The 23,043-nt window shown below is 27.8% G+C and overlaps 1 protein-coding gene across 12 annotated transcripts in view; it reads left to right on the top strand.

Moving 5' to 3' along the window:
* Nucleotides 1-23,043, top strand: part of LOC145283782 (vitamin D3 receptor-like) — a 453,323-nt gene that overhangs the window by 425,031 nt on the left and 5,249 nt on the right. For all 12 annotated transcript variants that reach the window (XM_080132844.1, XM_080132848.1, XM_080132847.1 and 9 more), the window contains 2 exons: nt 15,360-15,579; nt 17,266-17,432. In XM_080132844.1, the coding sequence (XP_079988970.1) occupies nt 15,360-15,579; nt 17,266-17,432 (387 nt within the window). The remainder of the gene's footprint in view (nt 1-15,359; nt 15,580-17,265; nt 17,433-23,043) is intronic.

Raw genomic sequence — 23,043 nt, forward strand, 5'->3', positions numbered from 1 at the left:
AACTAATTTTGAAGACTGCTGGGTCTTTGAAATTGTTATCAGAACTTAACTGTTTTAGTATCTGGCTTACTTGCAAATTTATTTCAAAATTAAAGTGAGTTTAGTAAATGTCTAAATTGATTATCACCTCCAATAGCAGGGGAGAGGGAGGGGTAAAATAGAGGATATTTTCCACCAAATATACCCGACTTTCAACAGACACTACCCGTGAGCAGAACAAGAACTTTCAACTATTTTTGGTCCAGAGACAATTTATTGTATCTAAAAAAAATATATGAAAAAAGTAATGCGTTACCATGCCAGTTACACCCTCTCTTTTATCGGATTTTGGGGCACATGTGTAAAAATCCAAAAACCTTTAATCTTTATAATTATAAAAGTCAAATGACCTTGTAACGGGTGTTGTAACCCAACATCCAATTTATGACTTCCAGTTGCGCATGCATACATAAACAAATAATCAATGCGGCAATAAAACGTATTGTTTTACTGTATACATTTTCAGCGTCCCAATTGTTTTTTTTCCGCGTTTAAATTATCCAAACAAACAGTTGTTAATACTTTCTGCATTTTAAAAAATTTTTTTACATCGTTCATTTCCGTATTACGTTTAAGTTATTTTAACGCAATTTTCTTACAAATAAATTTACTTTAACCTTTGACAACCATAAGAGCATTTTACAATGGCGACTTACCCACCGTCTTCATTTTTTTTTTTTTTTAATTTATTCTCCATTTTTTAATACACCTTTCTTAAAAAACATTCATACACTTTCTTCTACACTACCAACATAAATAACCCCGAAAATGTTTTTTTAATTTGCGTTACAAATAAATTATCAACACGATAATAAACCGTATTGTTTTACTGTGTATGTTTTCAGTGTCCCAATTGTTTTTTCTTTTTTTCTTTTTTTTTTTGCGTTTAAATTAAGATATCAAAATTTGAATTTAACTTGAAGTATTATGGTATCTGTTCAGTGCAAATTTACCTATAAGTATGGCAAATCACTTCTAATTCAATGGCTGTAAGTTTTTTTTTTGTTTTTTTTTCAAAGATAAACAATTATAAACAGAACGACTCATAGAAATCTATCTATATTCTTTTTTCATTTAATATACTTTCATAGAAATGTTTCTGTTATGTCACAAAAAACTATTTTCTTTGCATCACATTATGTCACAAAAAACTATTTTCTTTGCATCACATTATGTCACAAAAAACTATTTTCTTTGCATCACATTATGTCACAAAAAACTATTTTCTTTGCATCACATTATGTCACAAAAACTATTTTCTTTACGTCACATTATGTCACAAAAAAACTATTTTCTTTACATCATGTGAATTCCATAGCTAATAAAACATACTGACCCAACTGATCACGGGTAGTCGAGTATCTCTATAAGATTTGATTTTTGAGCAAATCTGATGCCATTTTTTGCTTCCTTGAGTCAAAAAACTTACCTGGGTGAATTTTCAGGTCCAGACGATCTTTTAATCAGAAAATACTCAAGAGATGACATCACAAAATTGCAGCCCAGGTGTCACATCATGCGATTTATGGCAAAACGAAAAATGCTCTTAATCAGAAACTGCTTGGAGTTACATGTTGAAATTTTCGAGATTTCTTATTTTCTATGCTGTCTATCTGCAGCGCTAACTACAGCCAGATCTGTGAAGATGGATTTCAAACTCCCATTTATCTGGATGATTTGACATCGAAAAGTTTCAATTTGTTTCATTTCAGTATTGACTTTTAAATATAATATTTACATTTATTTACTTATATATTGCAAATAAATACAGTAGATATTTTTTTACAAATGTTTATTTGCACAATTTCAAAATTATATTGTCTTTAAATAATTTTTAATTTATTTTATTTTATTTTTTTATTTTTATTTTTTTTCAAACACACAATTATTTAGCTTAAATTTTAATTATATTTTTTTAAACTGTCAAGTTATCTTGGAACTGTTCAATTATTAATTTCTATGAAAATATTAATAATTTTGAATTGTTAAGCATTCATCAAAATATAAAAAAAAAATTTATTTTAAGTTTACGGATATTATTATATTTAAAAATTTATTTGAAAAGTACTTTTTTCATTACACTACAATAATTATTATATCGCCATCTAGTTTGGCTACTGGTTTATGATACTGAAAGTTAGAATGAGTTAAGCTACATGATTGCCAATAATAATAAAAAAGTATATAAATGAAAATAAAAGAAACTCTTTAAATTTTTTAACAGAATTTCAATATTTTTTCTCGTTTTATGTTTTTAACACTTCTCGTTATAAGTTCATTTTTATTAAATATCACATTGAAGTCCCCAATACTAATGATGCATGCAATCCATCCTTTATATAATGACAATATTTTAATTTAAATCTATAAAGCATAGCATTAAAAAACAAAAGATTAATTATCTGGCAAATTTAATGTCCTAATTCATTTGTGCATAGTTAAAAATATTTTGTCAAAAACTATCCACTGCCCCCCCCCCTTTTTTTGTGTGTTCACTTAAAATATTAAATTCAATGTAACATAGAAATAAATTCCAAACAATTTCTCTTGAAACTTTTACACAAGTTGTGATTTATCTGAACCAAATTGGGTACACAAGAAGTGCTGTGGAATTATTGCTCGGTTGGGAGTGGATAACAGTTTAAATGCAAGAAATTGGAGATAGATGAAAACTCGAATGTGAACAAGATATATTATAATAGCAGAACTATTGAGCAGGTACAAGTGTGATGGCAAGAATTAGGAGTGGATGAAGTAAGTTCAGATCAGGAAAAATTGGAATGGACTTTGGAAAAAGAATTATAAATAAAGACCTGGCCAGAGATATATTAAGTCAGTTAAAGCTGCCCAACACGTGCCAGCATGTAAAGCAAACGTTAAACCGAAGTGAAGGTGTTTTTAAAACTTGCAAGTGTTTTTTGTGGCATTTTTCCATTTTCATTAACATTTTTATTTTGCATTAATTTGATGAAGTATCTGTTATAAAATAATATTATCTAGTTAGAATATATTTATTTTCTGAAAATGATTTAAAACCTTAAAGACAACTTATTTTCGTTTAATTTTTCATGCTAGCCCCACTCTTTTAATTGTATTTAAAATTATTTGTTGTTTTGTCTGAAAAATCCTTCTAGCTTTCAACATGTATTTTTATCTTGTAATTAAATAATATTAATGATTGTACATTGTCCACCTTTCAGAATGTTTACACGTTAATGGTCCTTCATTTGTTTTAGCAAGAAAACTTCATTTGTTTATTTGACACTGTCTATATTGTTTATTTAAATCATGAAGAAAAAATGTACGTTCTTTTCAAAAATATTTCAATTGGCGTAGTGAATCATTTTATAATTACACTTTTGCTTTCAGGTGATTTCAAAACGACCATTATTTTTCCTAATTTAAACAACAAACAAATTCACCGGACATATTTTATTGTCAATGATTGCTGACAATGATTTCATTTTCAGCTATTTTTCCTCCATCAAGACTTGGACTACTACTATCCAATCTAAGAACATATATAGCATTTAAAGCTTTACTCTCGTCTGCACACATAGGAAGGGAAACACACTGATGTGTTTGTTTTTCTTTACTCTATGGACATTTTGATGAGTCAGCGCACTTGATTAATCCAACAAAACCCGCCCCCTCTCTCTCTCTCTCTCTCTCTCTCTCTCTCTCTCTCTCTCGAAGGGTGGGAGTCGGTTAATAGAAAAAATGTCTACTGTACACAACGCATTTGGCCGCTGTTTGAGGCAATAGTTTTCTTTTATTCTCCTTGTCTCTTATTATTTTCCTTTTTTTTTCTCTTGGCTGTTTTTTTTTCTTTTTTGTTAGTTCATGCTTAAAGTATGGTTTTGTCATGTTCAAAACACTGAAAATATGCAGAATATTTTTTAAACAAAAATATACTTACCATGTCATTTTCTCATCTCCTGTCATTGAAAATTAGCCAAAATCTCATTGACTTATGGACAGTCTTCAATATGGTTGACAGAAAAATTTGACCAAGTGGGTACATTTTGTTAAAAAATATTTTATCTATTTAATGTTACTTAGGGGGTTGGAAATAAAAAAATATCATTTGTCAAGAATGAGCTATTTTGGTCTTTTTTTTTTTTTTTTAAATGATTTTTTACCATACACTTATTAGATATTTAAAGAAACAGCAATAAATTTACCTTGTAGAGCTAGTTTATGAATAAAGAAAAGAACTTTAAAAATGCGGTTTCTGAAAATTTCAGGGAATAAAAAAAATATTTTTTAATATCAAACTTTTTCACAGCAACAATAAAACACTGAAGTCATCAATTTTATCTTGTTTTAGACACATAACCCTGTATTTTTTTTTTTTTTTTTATAATTCAAATTATCAATCCTCAAACCTCTGGAAGATGAAATATTTGAACTAACCTTTGAGCATTGATAATTTAAGATTGTTTATTCTCATTTAGTATTTGGAACTTTTTGGTCATAGATTCTATCAGTCAAAATGTGAATATAACGGCGCAGATGGGAAAAACAATTTCAATTATTCAAATAACGAGAATAAAAATGTCATGTTTTCAAAGTAAAATGTGAATTCATAGGTTTCAATATTTTTTTTAATGATCAGCTTAAGAACTCCCCTTCCCTCCAATGCAGATTTTGACTGTGAAAAAAAATGGAAGCATAATTTAATAATTGGTACAAATATTTAATATTTTATTCACTAAAGTTTTCAACTGAAATTCTTTTCTTGTGAAAGAAAACTTTACAACTCTCAATCTCACGGTATTGCTTTAAAATGGGATTACCTTTATTTGAATTGAGCCACAACATCATAAGTCTAATTTTGAAATCACGCGCCGTTTTTCATATTAAAACTAACTCATCCACTACCAAAAATAGTAATCAAACTTGAAATAGCTTTGGATGAAAACAAAACATTAATGACTTATGAGAAAAAAATGTTTATAAAGAGAAAAGGTTAAATTTTGTTTCCAAATTTTATCAAAATAAAGATATATAGCAATGTGAAAATGACAGAAATTTCATTATATTTCCCCGTTTTCCTCACTTTAAAATAGGTTGATTAGTGATAACTAATCTCACTTGAAACCTGCTGCCTCTGAAAAGGAAAATGGAAAAGTTTTATTTGAGGAAAGACAGGCATGGCTGAAAAATAACCAGAAGTGTGTGGGTTATTTTGTCGTTGTTGGCTCGTATATGATTTCTAGTTTTGAGAATTGAACATGGAAAGAAGATGGAGGTCATTGACCTCTGTATAATGAAGTTACAATAGACTGATAGTCATGCTGGAAAATCAAAAACTCAAAGAATCAGCACTTATTCACGGCTGCATAATTTGAGTTGATTGAATTCAAGAAAAAATAATGCACCTGATTGGATTAAGATTATGAAGAAAGCTGGAGAGAAGAATGGCTGCAACAGAGATGATCAAAATCATGATGTAAATAGTACTTTTAGTTAAACCTTCAGAATGTTGATTTTGAATAGTTTTTGAGATGCACAAAATCAGTATTAAGTGCAAGTGTGGTTCATTAAGTTTGATCTATTGAGGCCGGAAGAGTGGAAACTTAGTGGACAAACCTAATTTAGTTGATCACCAAAGAAACCTGGTGATAGGTGTTTTCAATTTATTACTTTCAAATTAGTCTCATTAAAATTGATATTATTAAAATAAGAGGAAGATTCTTTTCAAATCCAATTGTTTCCAATTTTATCATTTATTTTAACTGTTTATTGCCCACCTTATTTAATGTATCTTTGATGACCTTTCAATCTTAATTGACCTGTCCAATAGGATGATCAATCATAGCAAAGTATTAAGCATTAACAGTTTGTGAATGTGTTTGCTTTTTGTTTGTTTATTCTATCTTGAAAAAAGGATTTTATTTGGAAATTTAATCCGTCTTCAGTATTATAAACAAAAATGAAAAATAGAAGCATTGAAATATTTAAGTTGTCATATTTTATTCAAAATAATGTTTTTTACCCTAACTGTCATCATTGACCAAATGCAGAAAAAAACAGTCTGTACATGTAATGAACATAAGAATTTTATGTATAATATGGCAGACTAATATGAGTTTTCAAGGAAGTTTTTCATAAACTTCAGTGATATTCAAACTACCATATTTAATAAAGATGATCTTCTCCCATTTCAGATAGGTCTGCTTTCTTTTCTAATTTTTATTCTTGGTAGTTATTTCTAGTTAAGCTATGGAGTTTTTAAATCTAAATCAGAACTATTAATATTTGCTATGATGAAAAGATTAGTGGGGGAAAAAGTAATATTTAGTTCTATTTATTAATTTTAAGTTAAAAAAATATATATAAATTTTCCATCATTGTTTTTAATGACGCCCATTTCTCACCATACAACTTTTATTTAAGGAATCAAATCATAAACTTAAAATTTACATGAATTGTAAAAATTTTCATTGACATTCTTCAAACAAATTTATAATATTTATTTTCTGAATTGAACTTGATAAAGTTATATGAATGATACATTGTTATATTTGTTGAAAAAATATATTTATTTTTTATTTTCATGAATTTTCGTGTAATTGATAAAAAATAACAGAATGAGTAAAGTTATTTTTAATGTAAGATTTTTTGTACTTTATATGTTTGGACATGAATGGCATTCTTCTTTGTACAAGTACATTTAAAGAAATGATTCTTAAATTGATCCAATTTGTATTTTTATTGATAGATTCTTAACACACGGACCATATTTTGGATATAAAAATACAAATGATTTTGCATAAAAATCTGTTCTTGCATCTTGGATGTTATGTGAAATTCGATTTCGAATAACATCTGAATGAAAAACTATTTGAAAGATACTTTTTGGAGGAAATGGACATTGGTCACTGAGTTAGGAAGAAGGTGGAATATTCAATTATCTTAGATGAAATAATTGATGCCAGAGTTTGATGTTCAGAGAAATATGTTATGGGAAATGCAATAGTATCAGGGGATTTCTAGGGATATCTTGCAGTGGAACCTATTTGGTGATGGCTGAGAATCGTACATATATGGTAAAATTGGCCCGTGTTGTGACAATTGATGGCATTCCTCATTTTTGGTTTTCTGATACGGCCTGAACTTAGGGAGTGATTCTAATTCAAGTGGGATTAAATTTTCTTTTGAAGATTGGGCTTTGATAGCCACACTGAAAATTGAAATTGATGCCTATCTCATTTTAAAAGAAATGTTGCACTTTCTGATCTGTATTCTCTGCATATGTAAAGAGGATTTGGAGTTTGGTCCAGATTTGGGAACATTCATGATTCAGAATTTTGTGTGTGTGTTAAGACAGCACAAGATGTTAGAGGATTTAAACTGTGACCCCCAATTAGGCCAGTATGTTTTGCTTTGCTGAATTTAGGTAGAAGATGCAAAGAAGAACTAGCTATTTTCAATATCTAGAGGAAGGAGAAAATATTCTAGCTATTAATAAAGTATGTTTGGGAGGATACTTAATAAAAACTAACAAAAGAATCTTATACATTCGTAAAATCTACTGCTTCATGGATGTATATATATATATACTTCATTTCTTTAAAGAGGCATATCTCTTAAAGCCGTCAATACACATGTGCATGTAAAACTGACGTTGAACTAATGAAAACTCAAATGTGGAGAATGTATATCTGGATAGCAAAGTTAATGAGATTGTTGAAAAGTTTTGTTACCTTAGTACAGCAAAGAATGGAGCAGATGCTAATGTGATTGCAAAAGTTAAGTGGGTAGAGTAAGTTCTAAACATTTCTTCATCTTTTCTCACCAAGCATGTGCAGTATAATGATGTAGGGAAATGAAACTTGCGTTGCATGGAGAGGAATGATATGAGAATGATACGATGGATGTGTAGTCTTAAAGACAGTCTTAGTTCTGATGACAACAGGAAGGTTAAATCTGGGAAGTATAGAGAGATGTCTGCAAGGCAAGAGACATTGTTATTATGGCCACATTGAAAATATGGAGGAGAGTTTTACGTCAGATGTAGAAGAGTTAAAATATCAGGTTCAGTTCATAGCGAATGCCAAGGAAAATATGGAAAGAAGTGATAAAAATGAACCTGATGGAAAAGATTTAAATAGGTTTGTTTGGAAGTACATTTTTTTTTTTTAATTGTCCAACACATGCCAGCATGTAAAAGAAATATTAAACTGGATAAATGATGGAATCATTTGTGTAAAAGGCATTGTTTTAAAAGAAGAGAAAAACTTAACCAACTGCATACAGGAAACCTGCACTTTTTTGTTTTTTTCCCCGTGTTTTCATTCATTTCATTTCTTTTGCACTAATTCTATGAAATATGTCATATAACATTATTTACTTAGAAGAAATGATAAACATGGATTTAAAGGAAAGAGGGATAAATAAAGACCTGGACGAGGTAAATAAGTTTGGAAATCAATCTCTTAAAGCCGTTAATACGCATGTACATGTAAAATTGCCGTTGAACTGATGATGATCGTCATCATCATCATCATCATCGACCATTCCAATGTCAAAAGAAAAAAAATGTAAAATTATTTTTCTTGTAGATTATCGTTGATGTCAAATAAAAACATTAATAAATAAAAATCTAGCCCACCTATTGAGTTCAATTTTGAATCCAAAAACTTGCACTTCTAGGGGATATTAATCCATTTGACTTTGTTCCTTGTCCATATAAAAAATTGCGTTAACTATTAAAAATGGAATAAGTTTCTACCCACCCAAACAGACTAACATTTTTGTTTTGCAGACTAACGGTGAGTTTTATATGTATAAAGAAAAAAGGTGTAGCCACATTAATTTATGAAGATTGGGGTTAAGAGAAAAGCTGATTTATATCCCCCTCTTTGCCCACATCTCAAATTCTCTCCAATGAATCATTTTTAATACTTGTTTTCTACATTATTGAAAAATATATCTTGTAAGGAAAATATTTTCAGTTTTAAAAATTTATCCAAAATATTGACTCGTCTTTAAAAAAATGTCCCCTATGTATGTCAAGTATGATATTTTTGTTTTTTATAAAGTGTCTCATTTCTAAAGAAATATCGGATTGTTATTAGAAAAACAAACTTTACTAGATGTAAATTATAACGATTGTAATGAATCCTGGAAAACATGTTGCAGATAATGAAGAGTTAAAATAATTAGTCAAAGTAATAGTATTTTTGCATTTACAAAGGAAGTCTCTGTGTCAGCTTTAGAGAATGAATTTCTACATTTTGCAACTACTAAAAGCCATAGCACATTAAAGAAGTTTAAAGCTTTGTTTGCAAATCAAACTTATGTCTATAGATAAGTATATTTATAGATTTGAAATATTTTTGATTTTCCATCTCCATTAACTATAATTATATTATATAATTATAGTTAATTATAATTAATTATATTATAATTATAATAAATAACTATTACTAATGAACATTTTTTTATGCAATAATTATCTTATAAGATAAATTCTTGTTGAAATTTTTCACGTTTCAACATTTTTTTAGATGAGGATTAATTTGGACTACTATCCTCATCTTGAATGTTATCTAAAGTTTTTGCCGATGTAATATCCGATCTTCTTCAGTTCTTATTGAACTCTGGGATGTATATAGAATTTTTAAGTGAACCCTTAATCAGTAGATATAGATTGCTCTTGTTCTGTTAGTCAAGCAATTTTAATTATATTGTTTGTAGTGAGGATTGACCCTTCAACCCACAAAAGACTGTTTCTTAAAACTGATTCTTACTTAGCACTTTATCGTTTTATGAATTCATACAAGTAGCAAAGTTAGACACAAGAACACTTTATATGTGGAATCCAGCTTGCTTAAAAAGGGTGACTGTGATCAGACCAGTCAGCCTTGCTTGATGAGGACACATCAAGCAGTCAACGATACCCTTATGTTGGTCATGTCTGGGTTGATTTAACCAGAACCATACTCTACAAAGTCTTGGAAGGCCCATGTAATTTCCAATTTCCAGTAAATCTTGCAAGATAAGATTAGTGGAAACACCTTTCATCTATTTTGCTTTGGAAATGTATCTGCAATGTCATTTCATATTTTTCTTATCTATTTTCATTTGAAAATATTTTAATGTAAATAGATTTCAGATTTTTATTACATTAAAAAAAATAGTCATTAAATGTTTCTATGAAATTTTGTTCAATCTTTGCTCTTCCCAATTAAAGAAATGTTAATTTAATGGGAATATGACTGACTTTTTCATTGTGTTTCCCTGGCATGAAGCCACTTGATGTAAGGAGCTAGCAAGAATAAAAGACAGGAGATGCCTATTGAGTTTTTGATAGTTATAGCATACAAGTTTGATTTGAGAGGAAAAAAAGTTTTTTTTATAAAACTGCCCATCTCTAACTAGAAAAAGATTGATGATTGTAATATATCCTGTTCTATACAATCTTTAGTGTTTTGTGATGAAACCATATTTACATTAGTACTTACTTCACATTGCAATGCATATTTGATAAGCAAACTGTTTTTGTTTTTTTTCTTGAGTCTCATGAATGAATTTGAATTGTAGAGAAAATATCTAAATGAAAAACTGTTTTATTACTTGTAAAATTACAATAGAATTACTGTAGACCTTCCTTATCTAACACACACACACACACATAAAGTATTGTGTAATAACAGCCATTGTCATAAGCGATTTTAAAGATAAAATTATTATAAATTCATTGGCATATCTTTTTTTTTTGTAATAAAGAAACATTTGAATGAAGATTGTGTACTTGAGTAAATTACAAACTTTGTACAAAAGACTTGCTTTTTTTTGAAAACCTAGAAAGATTTTAAAATGAGTTATATGATTTGCCTAGAGTTACCTATTAAAAATGATTTATGAACCTACCAATGATTTTAACTCTCAAATTTAACTTTTTATGTGATTCTGATTTTTTATTATTTAAAGATAGAAATTACTTTTTTTATAGAAAATTGTATAAAAAAATAGTTTAATTTGAATGCTGAAAATCAAAACGAAATGCACATCAATTTCCTAATTTTAGAAGTGGTTGGAAGGATTAAAAATTGAAATTTAGTTTCCAAAATTGAATTTTAGGTTTGAATAAGAAAAATTAAAGAAATAATTAATTATACAGCATAAACTTTTGAATTCTGCAAGCTACAAGTGGTGAAACAAAAATCGTTTAATAACACAATTTTATATTTTATTTATAGACCTGGTTTTTGACATCTTTGTGAAGCAATTTGTGATCAAAACGACATAATTGTTAAACAACATTTTGGTCATCATTCAGTTTATTCTGTTCAGAACAAAGATTTGATGAAGCGAACCCTTAGAGAAAGCAATGTTGTTTAGAAGTTGAATAATGGCAAATCACCTGATATAGATAATCTTTTTTATTTTATTTTTGCAGATTTCATATTTGTTGTTATAGGACCAATATCATATTGATTATTATATTGTACCTAATATATAGTAGTGATTCCAAATGTTAAAGAAAAATGATTTGCATGTCATCAGCTACAGTGGAAACCAAAAGCATTCAGCACTCCAGCCTTATTCATTATCATTTGAGCTATCGCCAAATAAGAAAACATTAAAATTTAACTGACTTAAACATGTGTACATTTGCTTACAAGAGCACTTTAAGTTGACTTACACCTGCCAAATTCCAATTTTTTCAATTTTGACCCTTAGCAGCTATTTTTACAAGGTAAAGACAAAATTGTATTTCTTCTACAGGTTCAAATCCTTTCTATATAAAGTTTCAAGTCAAAAATTAAGAAACCATTCCTCAAATAATGTCTCACACACACACACACATATATATATATATATATATATATATATATATAAAATGCACTTAAATATATTTGATTTATGCAAATTTCGTATTTATTATAGAACCAATATAATATTATTTATATTTAAATGTATTTTACAACCGGGTAAAAGCCCCCAACCCCACTCCGCTAGTCTCATATAATGTTGGTGAAACAAAATGCACTTTTGTTTTTAAAAACAACATAAACATCTTAGATGAAATTAATGTTTACTTTATAAACACTATCATTGCAATTGTATTTTTTACATAATCCAATTTATAAAACTCACTATGTCTGTCTATTTTCAAACTCTGTCTCTTCTGAAACTAAAAGTCGCAGAGCGGCATTAAATGATTGGATTTTTTATGGACCGTTCTTTTATGGGTCTTTAGCCAGTTAAAATAGTTTTTAAGGGGTCAAAAAAAAAAAAAGATCAAAATTGAAAAAATCGTTATACATTTTGCACATTCATCTTAGTTTATTTTTGCGTTTTAATTTTTAATCAGTTCATATGCGTGTCACATTGATACAATAGTAGCATCACCAGCTTTGATAGCTAATTTCGATTCTAGTTGATGGCATCCAAATACTTTTTTTTTTTTTTAAACTTTTGAAATCACGATTCTATAATCATATATACAAAATCTGGACAAATTAAAATATCATATTTAATCGTATTTTACGACTGGGCAAAGCCGGGTTCCCCACCCGCTAGTATTACATATAACTACACAAAATCGTATCTAACATTTTTCCTAAAAAAATATATTAAACCTAAACTCTGAATCTATATGTATGCACAAAGATATTCCATTTTACTTTAACTATTTGAACAAAAATAATTTTTTTATGCAAAGGCTGAGTCATGAGTGAAACTCCAGTTTGATACAGTTTAAATTGTATCAAACTGGAGTTTCACTCATGACTTTTGTATATAATTCTATCTATATTCCTTTTGTATATAATCCTCCCTATTCATAAAAATTTGTTAAGTTAGTATCTTTTAAAAATAAAAGTTGATTTACTTACGCTATACAAAGAATATAGTGTAAATATCACAGTCAACTTTTGTTTCCAAGTCGCCTTTACAAAACCAAAGGACTTGTTGAGTTAAGTCAAACTTAAGTAAAAAAAGAAAGAGAGACAACTATCAAAATTGACTTGATTTGCTGTGATTTATCTTTGTAATTTTATTTTAAATAAATCTGTACTTTGCAATTAGCACACTGGATTTCTGTAAATGTTGGCTCTAGCTTGACTGACAGTTGACATTAACCGCTAGAATATGCATAACACTGATCAAATTTAAAACCTCTATGAAAAAAATAACATTTATCAGATACTAATTAGGATAAATTTTAAAGTTAGGAAAGCGTTTTTTTCTAAGGTGTAAGAATTTTATGGAAAACTGACTTTTTTCTTTTTTCAATGTTATAGGGTTAGTTAACTCTAACTGGCATCTGTAACAATTTATCTAAATATCTTGATAAATTAATTTTTTGTCTTCCATTTCTTGTAAGTGATTAAAACAATTTTTTTTTCTAATTAATTGAAAATCGTTTGCGTTATTGGCTAGGCAGAGTTAGACACAAGTTCAGTTTTTAATGTGGGGAAAATCCAGCTGCCCAAAAAGGGGCACTCTGGATAGGAACAAAATTAAAAATTGTCTCAGTCATGAAGGATTTCTTCTCCACTTACCGATGACAGAAAAGGTGAAGTGTAGCATCAGAACAGATACTACACTGCAAAAGATGTTGGTAAAATAAATATTTTATAATTGAAAATTATTGAAATTTTTCAATATTTTCTTCCTTTTACTTCGTCTCATACTAGGTACGTGCAAAATGAATGCCGATGTTCAAAATGAATAAACGTTTACTGAAGAATTCACCAAAAATCAGGAAATTAACCAATTTTAATGAAATTTTTAGTATTTATCAAATAATGATCACGGCATATATTGAACCCATTATTTTTATTTAAATCTTAGTGAAAATGTATTTTGTTAAAACAAAAAAAATACCTTCACTAAAAGTTATGGTTTTCAGTAGTAAAAAAAAATGATTTAATTTATTTTTGCTTTTTTTATGAAAATAAAGCATCATAAAATATAACAAAAAAAAAAAATAAAAATTGAATTAAGCATTGTTTATTTTCACACAAAAAAATTATAATTGCAAAAAATATTTCTATTTTTTTAAAATAATTTTTGCCATGATTTTTATATGTAAGATTTTAATATTTTCCTTGCTTGAATGGATGGGAAACTTTCAGCATAGCATAATTTTGATATAATGTTGAACAATAATTAAAAAAAAAATTAATTTATGAACAGAACATTGAAAAATAATTAGATTAAAAAATGGTAAAAATTATACTAACGTTAAGGATAGAAATGTATGGATGCACGTCGGGAGGTGGGGACTAGCAGTCCCCCCCTCCCCCTCCCCATTCCTTTTAATTACATGATGTCATTTTCAGTCTTTCAACTGGCTGAAATTTTGGGCTTCCGTATATTCTGTGTTTACAAAACTTTGTTGCGCTATGGAGGTTTGGGGCTTATTAAGCTATTTTTTGTACAAACAAGGTGTTTTTTTTTTTTTTTTAATTTAATTCAGTATCTTAGGGCTTTACTAATTATCTTTGAAATAGACCCAGAAAACTTTAATTTAAATTTAAACTTTAATTTAAATTTAAAGGATTTTTATAATGAATTTAATTTCAAAATTTAGCTGAATTGTTACAAAGGTGTAGTATCTGTATTTTATTATTAAACCATTAATTTTATTGGCTATAGAAAGTATTTTATAGTCTATATAAAGTGTTTTCAGTTAATACGGTTCTTACATAAGAAAACCTATCAAAAATTAGCTATATAGCAACTTGTCATGTAAGATTACTAATTCTATCCAAAATCTTGTTTTTCAAAAATGGAAAGACATTGTCAACAAAATGGTGTTAGGTTTCACATATAAGAATTTTGGTGTTTATATTAAGAGGTGTTTCTTGTTAGTGATTTGTTTCAAATATGTAACTCATGTAATGACTGCTTTTTAAAGCAGTGTTTTGTGATTTCTTGGACAGAATCCATTTCTATTTTTCTGACAAAAAAAAAAAATTCAAAACTGAAAACCTGGGTGTGCCCGGTTCAGGTCCACAGAAACACTTGCATCAAACTCCTACTTTACCATAGAATAATAATGTTGCTCAGCATTTTTATAATTATCAAGAAATTGCTGACTTTCAATTGTTTTGGTTTTCCCCCTCCTATTTGGAGATTTATTTATTTTGAAATAAAATATTTAAATTTCTTTTTTGTCCCATCTCTTAAATCAGAGGGACATGAAATAACATTGGGAATAACAAAAATAAAAGTTACTTTTTGTTAATTTACAGTATAGTTTAAATTTCTTTGTAAAATGAGTAATCATCAATACAATGGTTTCTATTCTCTTTATATGAAACTAATTCAAAATAATTTTGTATTTTTTCCAGCTTTGAAGATTCAAACAGTATGGAGCCAGTACCAAACCACTATTCATCAGTCGAACAACGGCAACTATCAGCTAATTCTGCTGATGCCATAAAAAGCCGTAAAAACAAAGAAGACAAATATTGCGGAGTGTGCGGAGATCGGGCTTTGGGTTACAATTTTGATGCCATCTCTTGTGAATCATGTAAAGCTTTTTTTCGACGAAATGCTCCAAAGGGTTTGGTAAATATCCGTGTTTTTGTTGTTACTACCTTTTAGGTGGATTTGAAAGTAGAAGCATAAAAGTTGGGGAGGAGGGTTTTTATACGAAGAAGTAGTCTAGGTTAAAAATTTTCAGATTAGGTAGATTGTGATATAAATTTATAGATATAAATGATAATTTGTAGATAATTGTAATAAATTTATAAATGTTAATTTGTAGAAATTGTAATAAATTTATAAATGTTAATTTGTAGAAATTGTAATAAATTTATAAATGTTAATTTGTAGAAATTGTAATAAATTTATAAATGCTAATTTGTAGAAATTGTAATAAAATTTATAAATGCTAATTTGTAGAAATTGTAATAAATTTATAAATGCTAATTTGTAGAAATTGTAATAAAATTTATAAATGCTAATTTGTAGAAATTGTAATAAAATTTATAAATGCTAATTTGTAGAAATTGTAATAAATTTATAAATGCTAATTTGTAGAAATTGTAATAAATTTATAAATGCTAATTTGTAGAAATTGTAATAAAATTTATAAATGCTAATTTGTAGAAATTGTAATAAAATTTATAAATGCTAATTTGTAGAAATTGTAATAAATTTATAAATGCTAATTTGTAGAAATTGTAATAAATTTATAAATGCTAATTTGTAGAAATTGTAATAAAATTTATAAATGCTAATTTGTAGAAATTGTAATAAAATTTATAAATGTTAATTTGTAGAAATTGTAATAAAATTTATAAATGTTAATTTGTAGAAATTGTAATAAAATTTATAAATGTTAATTTGTAGAAATTGTAATAAAATTTATAAATGTTAATTTGTACAAATTGTAATAAAATTTATAGATATGAAATAAAAGTTGAATTGAAAAATACAAATTTAAAAGCAATAAAAAATTGCCACAATATTCAAAATTGAGGAAAATGTTACATTTTCAACCCCCTTAAAATATATCTAATGCATTTGGATTTCATTTTTATAAACAGTTTTGTCAAAAAACTAATATCTAATTGTTTTTGAATAGAACTAGTATTTACTGCAAGGTAATTTCATATTAATCTACTAATCATATGGCTGTATCCATGAAAGTTCAGTGACGTTTCAATATTAATTATTCATAACATAGTGATAACTTTATATAATAACAATATTTTTAAACATTGGCACAAGATACTATTACTCTGATTTTTCAAAGCAGATTCAAATAAAATTGATAACTGAATAATGCCATCTCTGATGCAATATTACACAACTGTTTGATCTTAACTATCTATAGCTTTTATTATATTACTTATACTACTCAGATTTTTTTCTAAATCATTCAACATTAATGTTTTAGTTGTCAATGAAAGAATGCCCAATATAAAAGTTATTTTTTGCTTTTGCAACATTTTAACATTTTTCTCTTTCTGATTTGTTATCAATTGATTATGACCAACAGCTGTATCATCTAAATAATCTTGCAAGTGTTTCTGCTTAAGAATTTTTTTCTGTTTTGATAATCTTTGTCTATTACCCTTTTCCAAATGTAGTTTATGTTTTCTTATTTATGTTTACATTAAATTTTCTCTTCAAGGTTTTTCTTGTTTAAACTCTTGATTATTATTTTTTAAATTACTCTCTCTTCATTGTTTTATTTTATATTTTGTTTCTACTTGAAATGTTTCATTTTTCTCCTTTTTTAATCAGGATTACTTCAAATGTCCATATGAAGAAAAATGCAAAATGGATGTATCAAACAGGCGGTTTTGTAAAAAATGCCGGCTACGAAAATGTTTTGAAATAGGAATGAGAAAAGAATACATTCTCACAGAAGAAGAAAAATTGCGAAAACGACAAAGGATTGAAGAAAATAGGTATAATTTTTGTCCATAATAATTATAGTTCAAATAATTCCGTTCTTCTTTTGATTATTATAAGTGTATCTTCAATAAAATCTTTCAGCTATACTTAATGTTTCTATTGTACACCCCATTGCTTTTAGAAAACATTTCTTCTATTGTATTTGAAACATTTCATTCAATAACTAAACTTTCTAACTCCTGAAACATCTCAAACTCATTTTAAAATAATTATAATCAAAATTTTCACAATGTGGTAAAGAAAAGAATAGAATCACCAATGAAAGAAAAACTTCATCAATTCTTTCTTGTCTGTCTCAGAGTTTTCAATAAAGCTTTGATCAAACTATTTGAAGAAATGTAAAATAACCCATAATAGGTCTGAATTTTTGCAATTGAAACTTTTATCATGATTTTAATCAGCTAAAATACTGTTTTTTCTTTAAAACCTAAGTAGTTCTATTCACACTGCCTAGCAAACTTGTTTAACTTGATATAATTTTGCATTTCTAAAAAATTTACTTCAGTGGTGACTTTGATTTGAAAATTGATATCAAAATCAATTTTGATGAAAAATTGCTTTTGTGAAAAGGAATTTATGAAAATGAACTTACTGTATATTGTAATAATTGTCTGTACATGTTGTAAAAGAAATCAAACATATGTTCATTTATAAATGTGCATCATCTTACCAAATGAAGATGTGAGAATACTTGATCTGAAATTATTCACAAGTTTTATCATTCAACATTTATCGTTGAATTAATAAAGAAACAGTTAACGCTTTCACCATTCGTTAGCAGAGATGGTACCCAGTTGATATAAATGACAACTTGTACATGGCAATTTGCAGCACTTATTTAAGGAGTACAAGCTGTCATGAATCCAGGGTGAATCTGTTGTCTATATTGTGGAATTATGCAAACTTTCAACACTGTTTGGCATTCTAACTAATTTTACACTCATACACATCAGCATTTAGCAGGATTGCTTGATCGACAAGAATGTTTTGACCAACTACTGATCGAGGTCAAGAAAAAGTTGTTTCATGGTGAATTACCACAGATTGAACCAATACTTTAATGCATTTACAGTTAATGGCAATTTCTGTTTCCAGAAGTTGAAGTGAAAGCATGTTTTCACGATATTCATAATTGATCACCAGAAAATCTTTTACCTATAAATGTTCAATAGTTTGCATCTTCTAAACAGATTATTGGGTGGAAATATTGTCTTACCCAACTCTTTCTAGATTGATGTGGAGCTGTTCATAATGTGGAAGGCTAAACCCAAAGAGAATTTTTGGTTGATTCAATTTGATTTGTTAGCAAAGTAAAGAGTTGAATTGAAACTTAACAAATGATGGTATTGTTTGAAAGTTTTCCATTTATCATTTTTCATAATGTTCAGCTGATATCAACGATGTTACATAAATTTCTAGCTTTGAGATTTAATCAAAAATCTATATTTCCTCTACTTTCACATCAACTTTTCCTCTCTATTCTTTTGTAAACGATAAAAGTTGACTATGATTGCTGTGTAAAAAGTGTGATGAACCAACTGAAGATTGGGTGAGCATCCTTTTAAGAATTTTTCCAAGAACAATTTTGAAGGTTGTAAATTGATAATTTTGCCCAATCCTTCTCATTTAGCTGTGGTTCAACCAAGCAAAAAACAATATTTACCAATTTCAATTGTACACTAGAAGCCACACCAAAATTTTTATAAAAATCAAAATCCATTTGGTGCAATGATCAAACAGCCTTATTCATTTGCTGAAAAAAGGTTTTCCGATTTAAAAAAAAAAAAAAAAAAAAAAAAAAATTATCAACATTTGTTGCTAGCAAGTAAGAGGAAAGATTGAACAAAAATATTTTATACTTTTTTCTTTTATAATGGAAAAAATAAATAAATCTGAGAAGTTATCTTAGCATGTAATATTTTCAAATTACAAAAAAAAAAAAAAAAAAAAAAAAAAAAAACCTTGAATTCAAATCCAAATTATGAAAGAATTTAAAAAAATATTTCTTTCATGAAAAAAAAAAAAAATCAGTATAAAATTTAGCAATACATACAGATGATAAAACGCTTTGAATAATCACAAATTTCAAGGGGTTCTGCTAAGATGTCATATTTTAAAAACCAAGGCACTTTAAGTCCTCAAAATGCAACTGTTTTATTCGGAAATGAATATACTTTCAAATGAATTAATAAATAATAATGTACATTATATATTTTTATAGTTTTAAGCAAATAAAGTGATAAAAATGTAAATATCATAAAGTGGCGTTTTTGGTAAGGTTTTATGACCCCCCCCCCTCCCCTAATTTGTAAATGCTCGTACCGCATTTGTATTAATAATTTTGTTGTGAAATTAAGAAACTAACCACAATAGATGTCACTTTTAATAGTTTAGGGTGTCTGAAATACTTTTGATCACTCGTTCTTTTTGTTTTGATTTTTTCATTATAAAAATAGACTTTAACATGACGAGTCTTGAAAATTTTTGAAAAAAAATTCTTAGCACACCCACTGTTTCTTTTTACTGTTTTTATCCATTAAAAGTATAATTATGTTTTCTCTTGTGGTAGCTAACAATTTAAAATTATATCCCCAAAGATCATTTTAATTTGAGTTTGAGTGTAAGTAAGACTGTCTTGCAGTATTAGTAGCAGCAGTTATAAACAGACGTTATTTTTTTTATTTTATTAATTTTTATTCCAGAACAAATTTGAAAAAAAGATTGAAAATATAAAAAATGTTCTTACAGGTTAGAGCTATTCAGTTATCAGAATATGTGATTAACGCAATCCCAACCAATCTAACTTGCAATTTCTGCTCAAATTTAAAAAATATATTGTTGAAAAGACAAAAAAGAAAAAAAAAAAGCTTTCTACATCTTATGTGCACTTTTATCCATTACGTTAGTTTTTAACAGTGAATTAAAGTGTTTTGCTGTGAACAACCGAAAATGTGAAATATGATTTTTTTGGTTCATGTGTACAAGCAGTACCTCCTCCTCCACTATATTTTTTTTATTTTTGTCTTTTTTACAATTTTTTCAGTGGATTATTATTGATTGGACACTAATCTACCAGATTATCAAAAAAAAAAAAAAAAAAATGCTGAATCGATATTTAAATATTTGTAGGAGGTGCTCAGTTTCTAATGAAGTTGAGAAATAAAAACATTTTAAACTGGAAATAATGTGTCACTCTGTAGAAAAAAAAAACATGAAATGTAATTGAAAACAAATTCATTCAAAATTTGTGAACTAGTTGTCAACTTTAGCAAAAAAAAAAATAAAAAAAAATAGGTGGACAACAAATATTTGATACTTTTCCAAACGTCATGTTTTCTGTTAAAGTGACATCACTTGTTTTAAATAAAATTTATTTTTGTCTGTTTGTCATTATTCTTGTAAAGTTCCACATTTATGTAACTACATATTTAAAAGTAATTTGATGTTCAAAACCTAAGGCATTTTTCAAAAGCCAATAATTATGATCCACTAACCGTAAATATAGGTGTCAAATGCCCTCTTAAATAAACAAAAAAATTTACATTAAAAATATGTGAAAGCAACCCGCATTCTAAATTCTAAAATTGTTTTTGTTTTGTTTCTATCAAGTCTTCAGAGTGTCACACATAATTTCCCTTAGCCAGAGTCAGAGTGGCAACCTTCCCACCCTCCCATAATTATGCAAAGACACTCTTAAAACAACACATAATTGTCTTTGGAAATAAAAATAAAATGCACAGGATTTATCTGCCAAAAAAAAAAAAAATGGTTAACTGCCCTAAAACACTGGAATGACTCAAAATAGGGAAACGTTTTACATTAAATACTGAAATAATTTTTTTTATCTTTCATTAAAGTTTTTCAGGATGTTCACACCTACAAACAATCACATATGTTGAAAAATGATCAGATTGGGGGGAGGGGTAACGAAAAGTATTAATCTACAACAGGGATTGGGTTCTAAACCGGGGTCCATGGAATATTTCTGGGGGTCCACAGGCAAAACATAACAAAACTCATTATTATAGTTGTCGTAGAATACTTTATTTGCGTTAAATTAGTCTTCATTTAAAAATAAAGCTTAATTATATGATATTTCTTTGATTATTAAAACCTCAAAATTTATACTAGTGAAAAATAGAAGGTTGTCTTATGATCAATAGTTATGAAGGGGTCCACCAAGACAAAAAGAAAGGATATGGGTCCATAAGTAAAAAAAGGTTGAGGACCACTAATCTACAAAATAAAGAAAGAAATATTGCAATATAATCATTTTTAAACAGTCCTATATTTAGATTTCATTTTTTGTACATATAATGCATCGCAATTCACTTTCAGTTTTCTAATTTTTCTTTTAATGGATACACAACATTTTTAAGGAATTGCAGTACATTTATGTGCATTTACTGCAAATTATTTGGAAACCATTAATTTCTGGATATTTTCAGTATATTCTGATTCCTTGTAAAAAAAAAATACTTATATGGTAAATTTCATTGCTTAATCTTGTGTTTTAACAAAAATATGACATTTTTACTGAAAAAGTAGTGTAAAAAAAAATGTGACAAAACACATATGGCCGTAAAGAGGGAAAAATATCCAAACGGGCAAGGCACAAAAATAGTCATAACTTTAATTTTAATCGGATTTAAATTTAAAGATTCTTTCTTAGATCATCAAACTCTTTCTATGTATGCCATTAATGAAATATTTTAAGCCATTTCAATTTTTTCATTTGGCCTTTTGGCCAGGATCAAAGTGTAGTATCTGTTCCGGCAGATACTGCAAGCAGAGACCAGATGTGGGGGCAACCCCACATACCTGACCTTTAACCAGCTCCCATCTCCCACCTCTCGGGAGCTGGTCCCCTTTTCCCTTCCCCCTCCCTTCACTCCTCACATTAAAAATCGGCCTTGTGCCTAATTTGCTCGGTGGGGGAGCAAATAAATACCATCTGTTCTTCAGATGCGGCACTTCCATTTCTCGTTCTCTTTCAGTGGAGGAGATATCCTTCACGATTGAGACAATTTTTATTTTTGTACCTTTTCTCCACGTTAAAAAACGACCCTGGTGTCTAACTCTGTCCCGTGGGGAGGCATTGTAAATAGGTACAATACACATGTATAAAAATCAAATCTTTTAAAAAATATAAATGAAGTCGTCATTAAAAAAGTGTTTACCAGTTTTGCTTTTACTAAAGTTAATTTTACAGGATTTTTATTTTCTTATTTTAAGTATGAAAGTGGAATTTAATTTTTTTTTTCTTTTTTTTTTTTTGTCTTTTTTAAGATGTCCCGCAACCACCATAAACTAATTTCTGAACATTGTTTTCTTTACTAAATGCTTTAACTCAAAACCACACAAGTTTTATGTAATTTGATAATAGATTAAACACTTATTTCTTTAATTGTTAGTTAATAATTCAGTCAAATATTTCATCAGTTGACATAATTTTAGACACCCAAAATAGTGAAGGTTTCAAAATACATTTCAAAGTTGAAAAGTTTATAGTTTATTTAACACAACAGAACATAGCATCTTGTAAATATTGTATTTAAAAAGTTTTTTTTTTCTCATTGAAAAAGTTTTTGATATAGTTTTCCA

Source organism: Euprymna scolopes, chromosome 8 (assembly GCF_053919585.1).
Source record: "Euprymna scolopes isolate OS-2025 chromosome 8, ASM5391958v1, whole genome shotgun sequence".
Lineage (NCBI taxonomy): Eukaryota > Metazoa > Mollusca > Cephalopoda > Sepiida > Sepiolidae > Euprymna > Euprymna scolopes.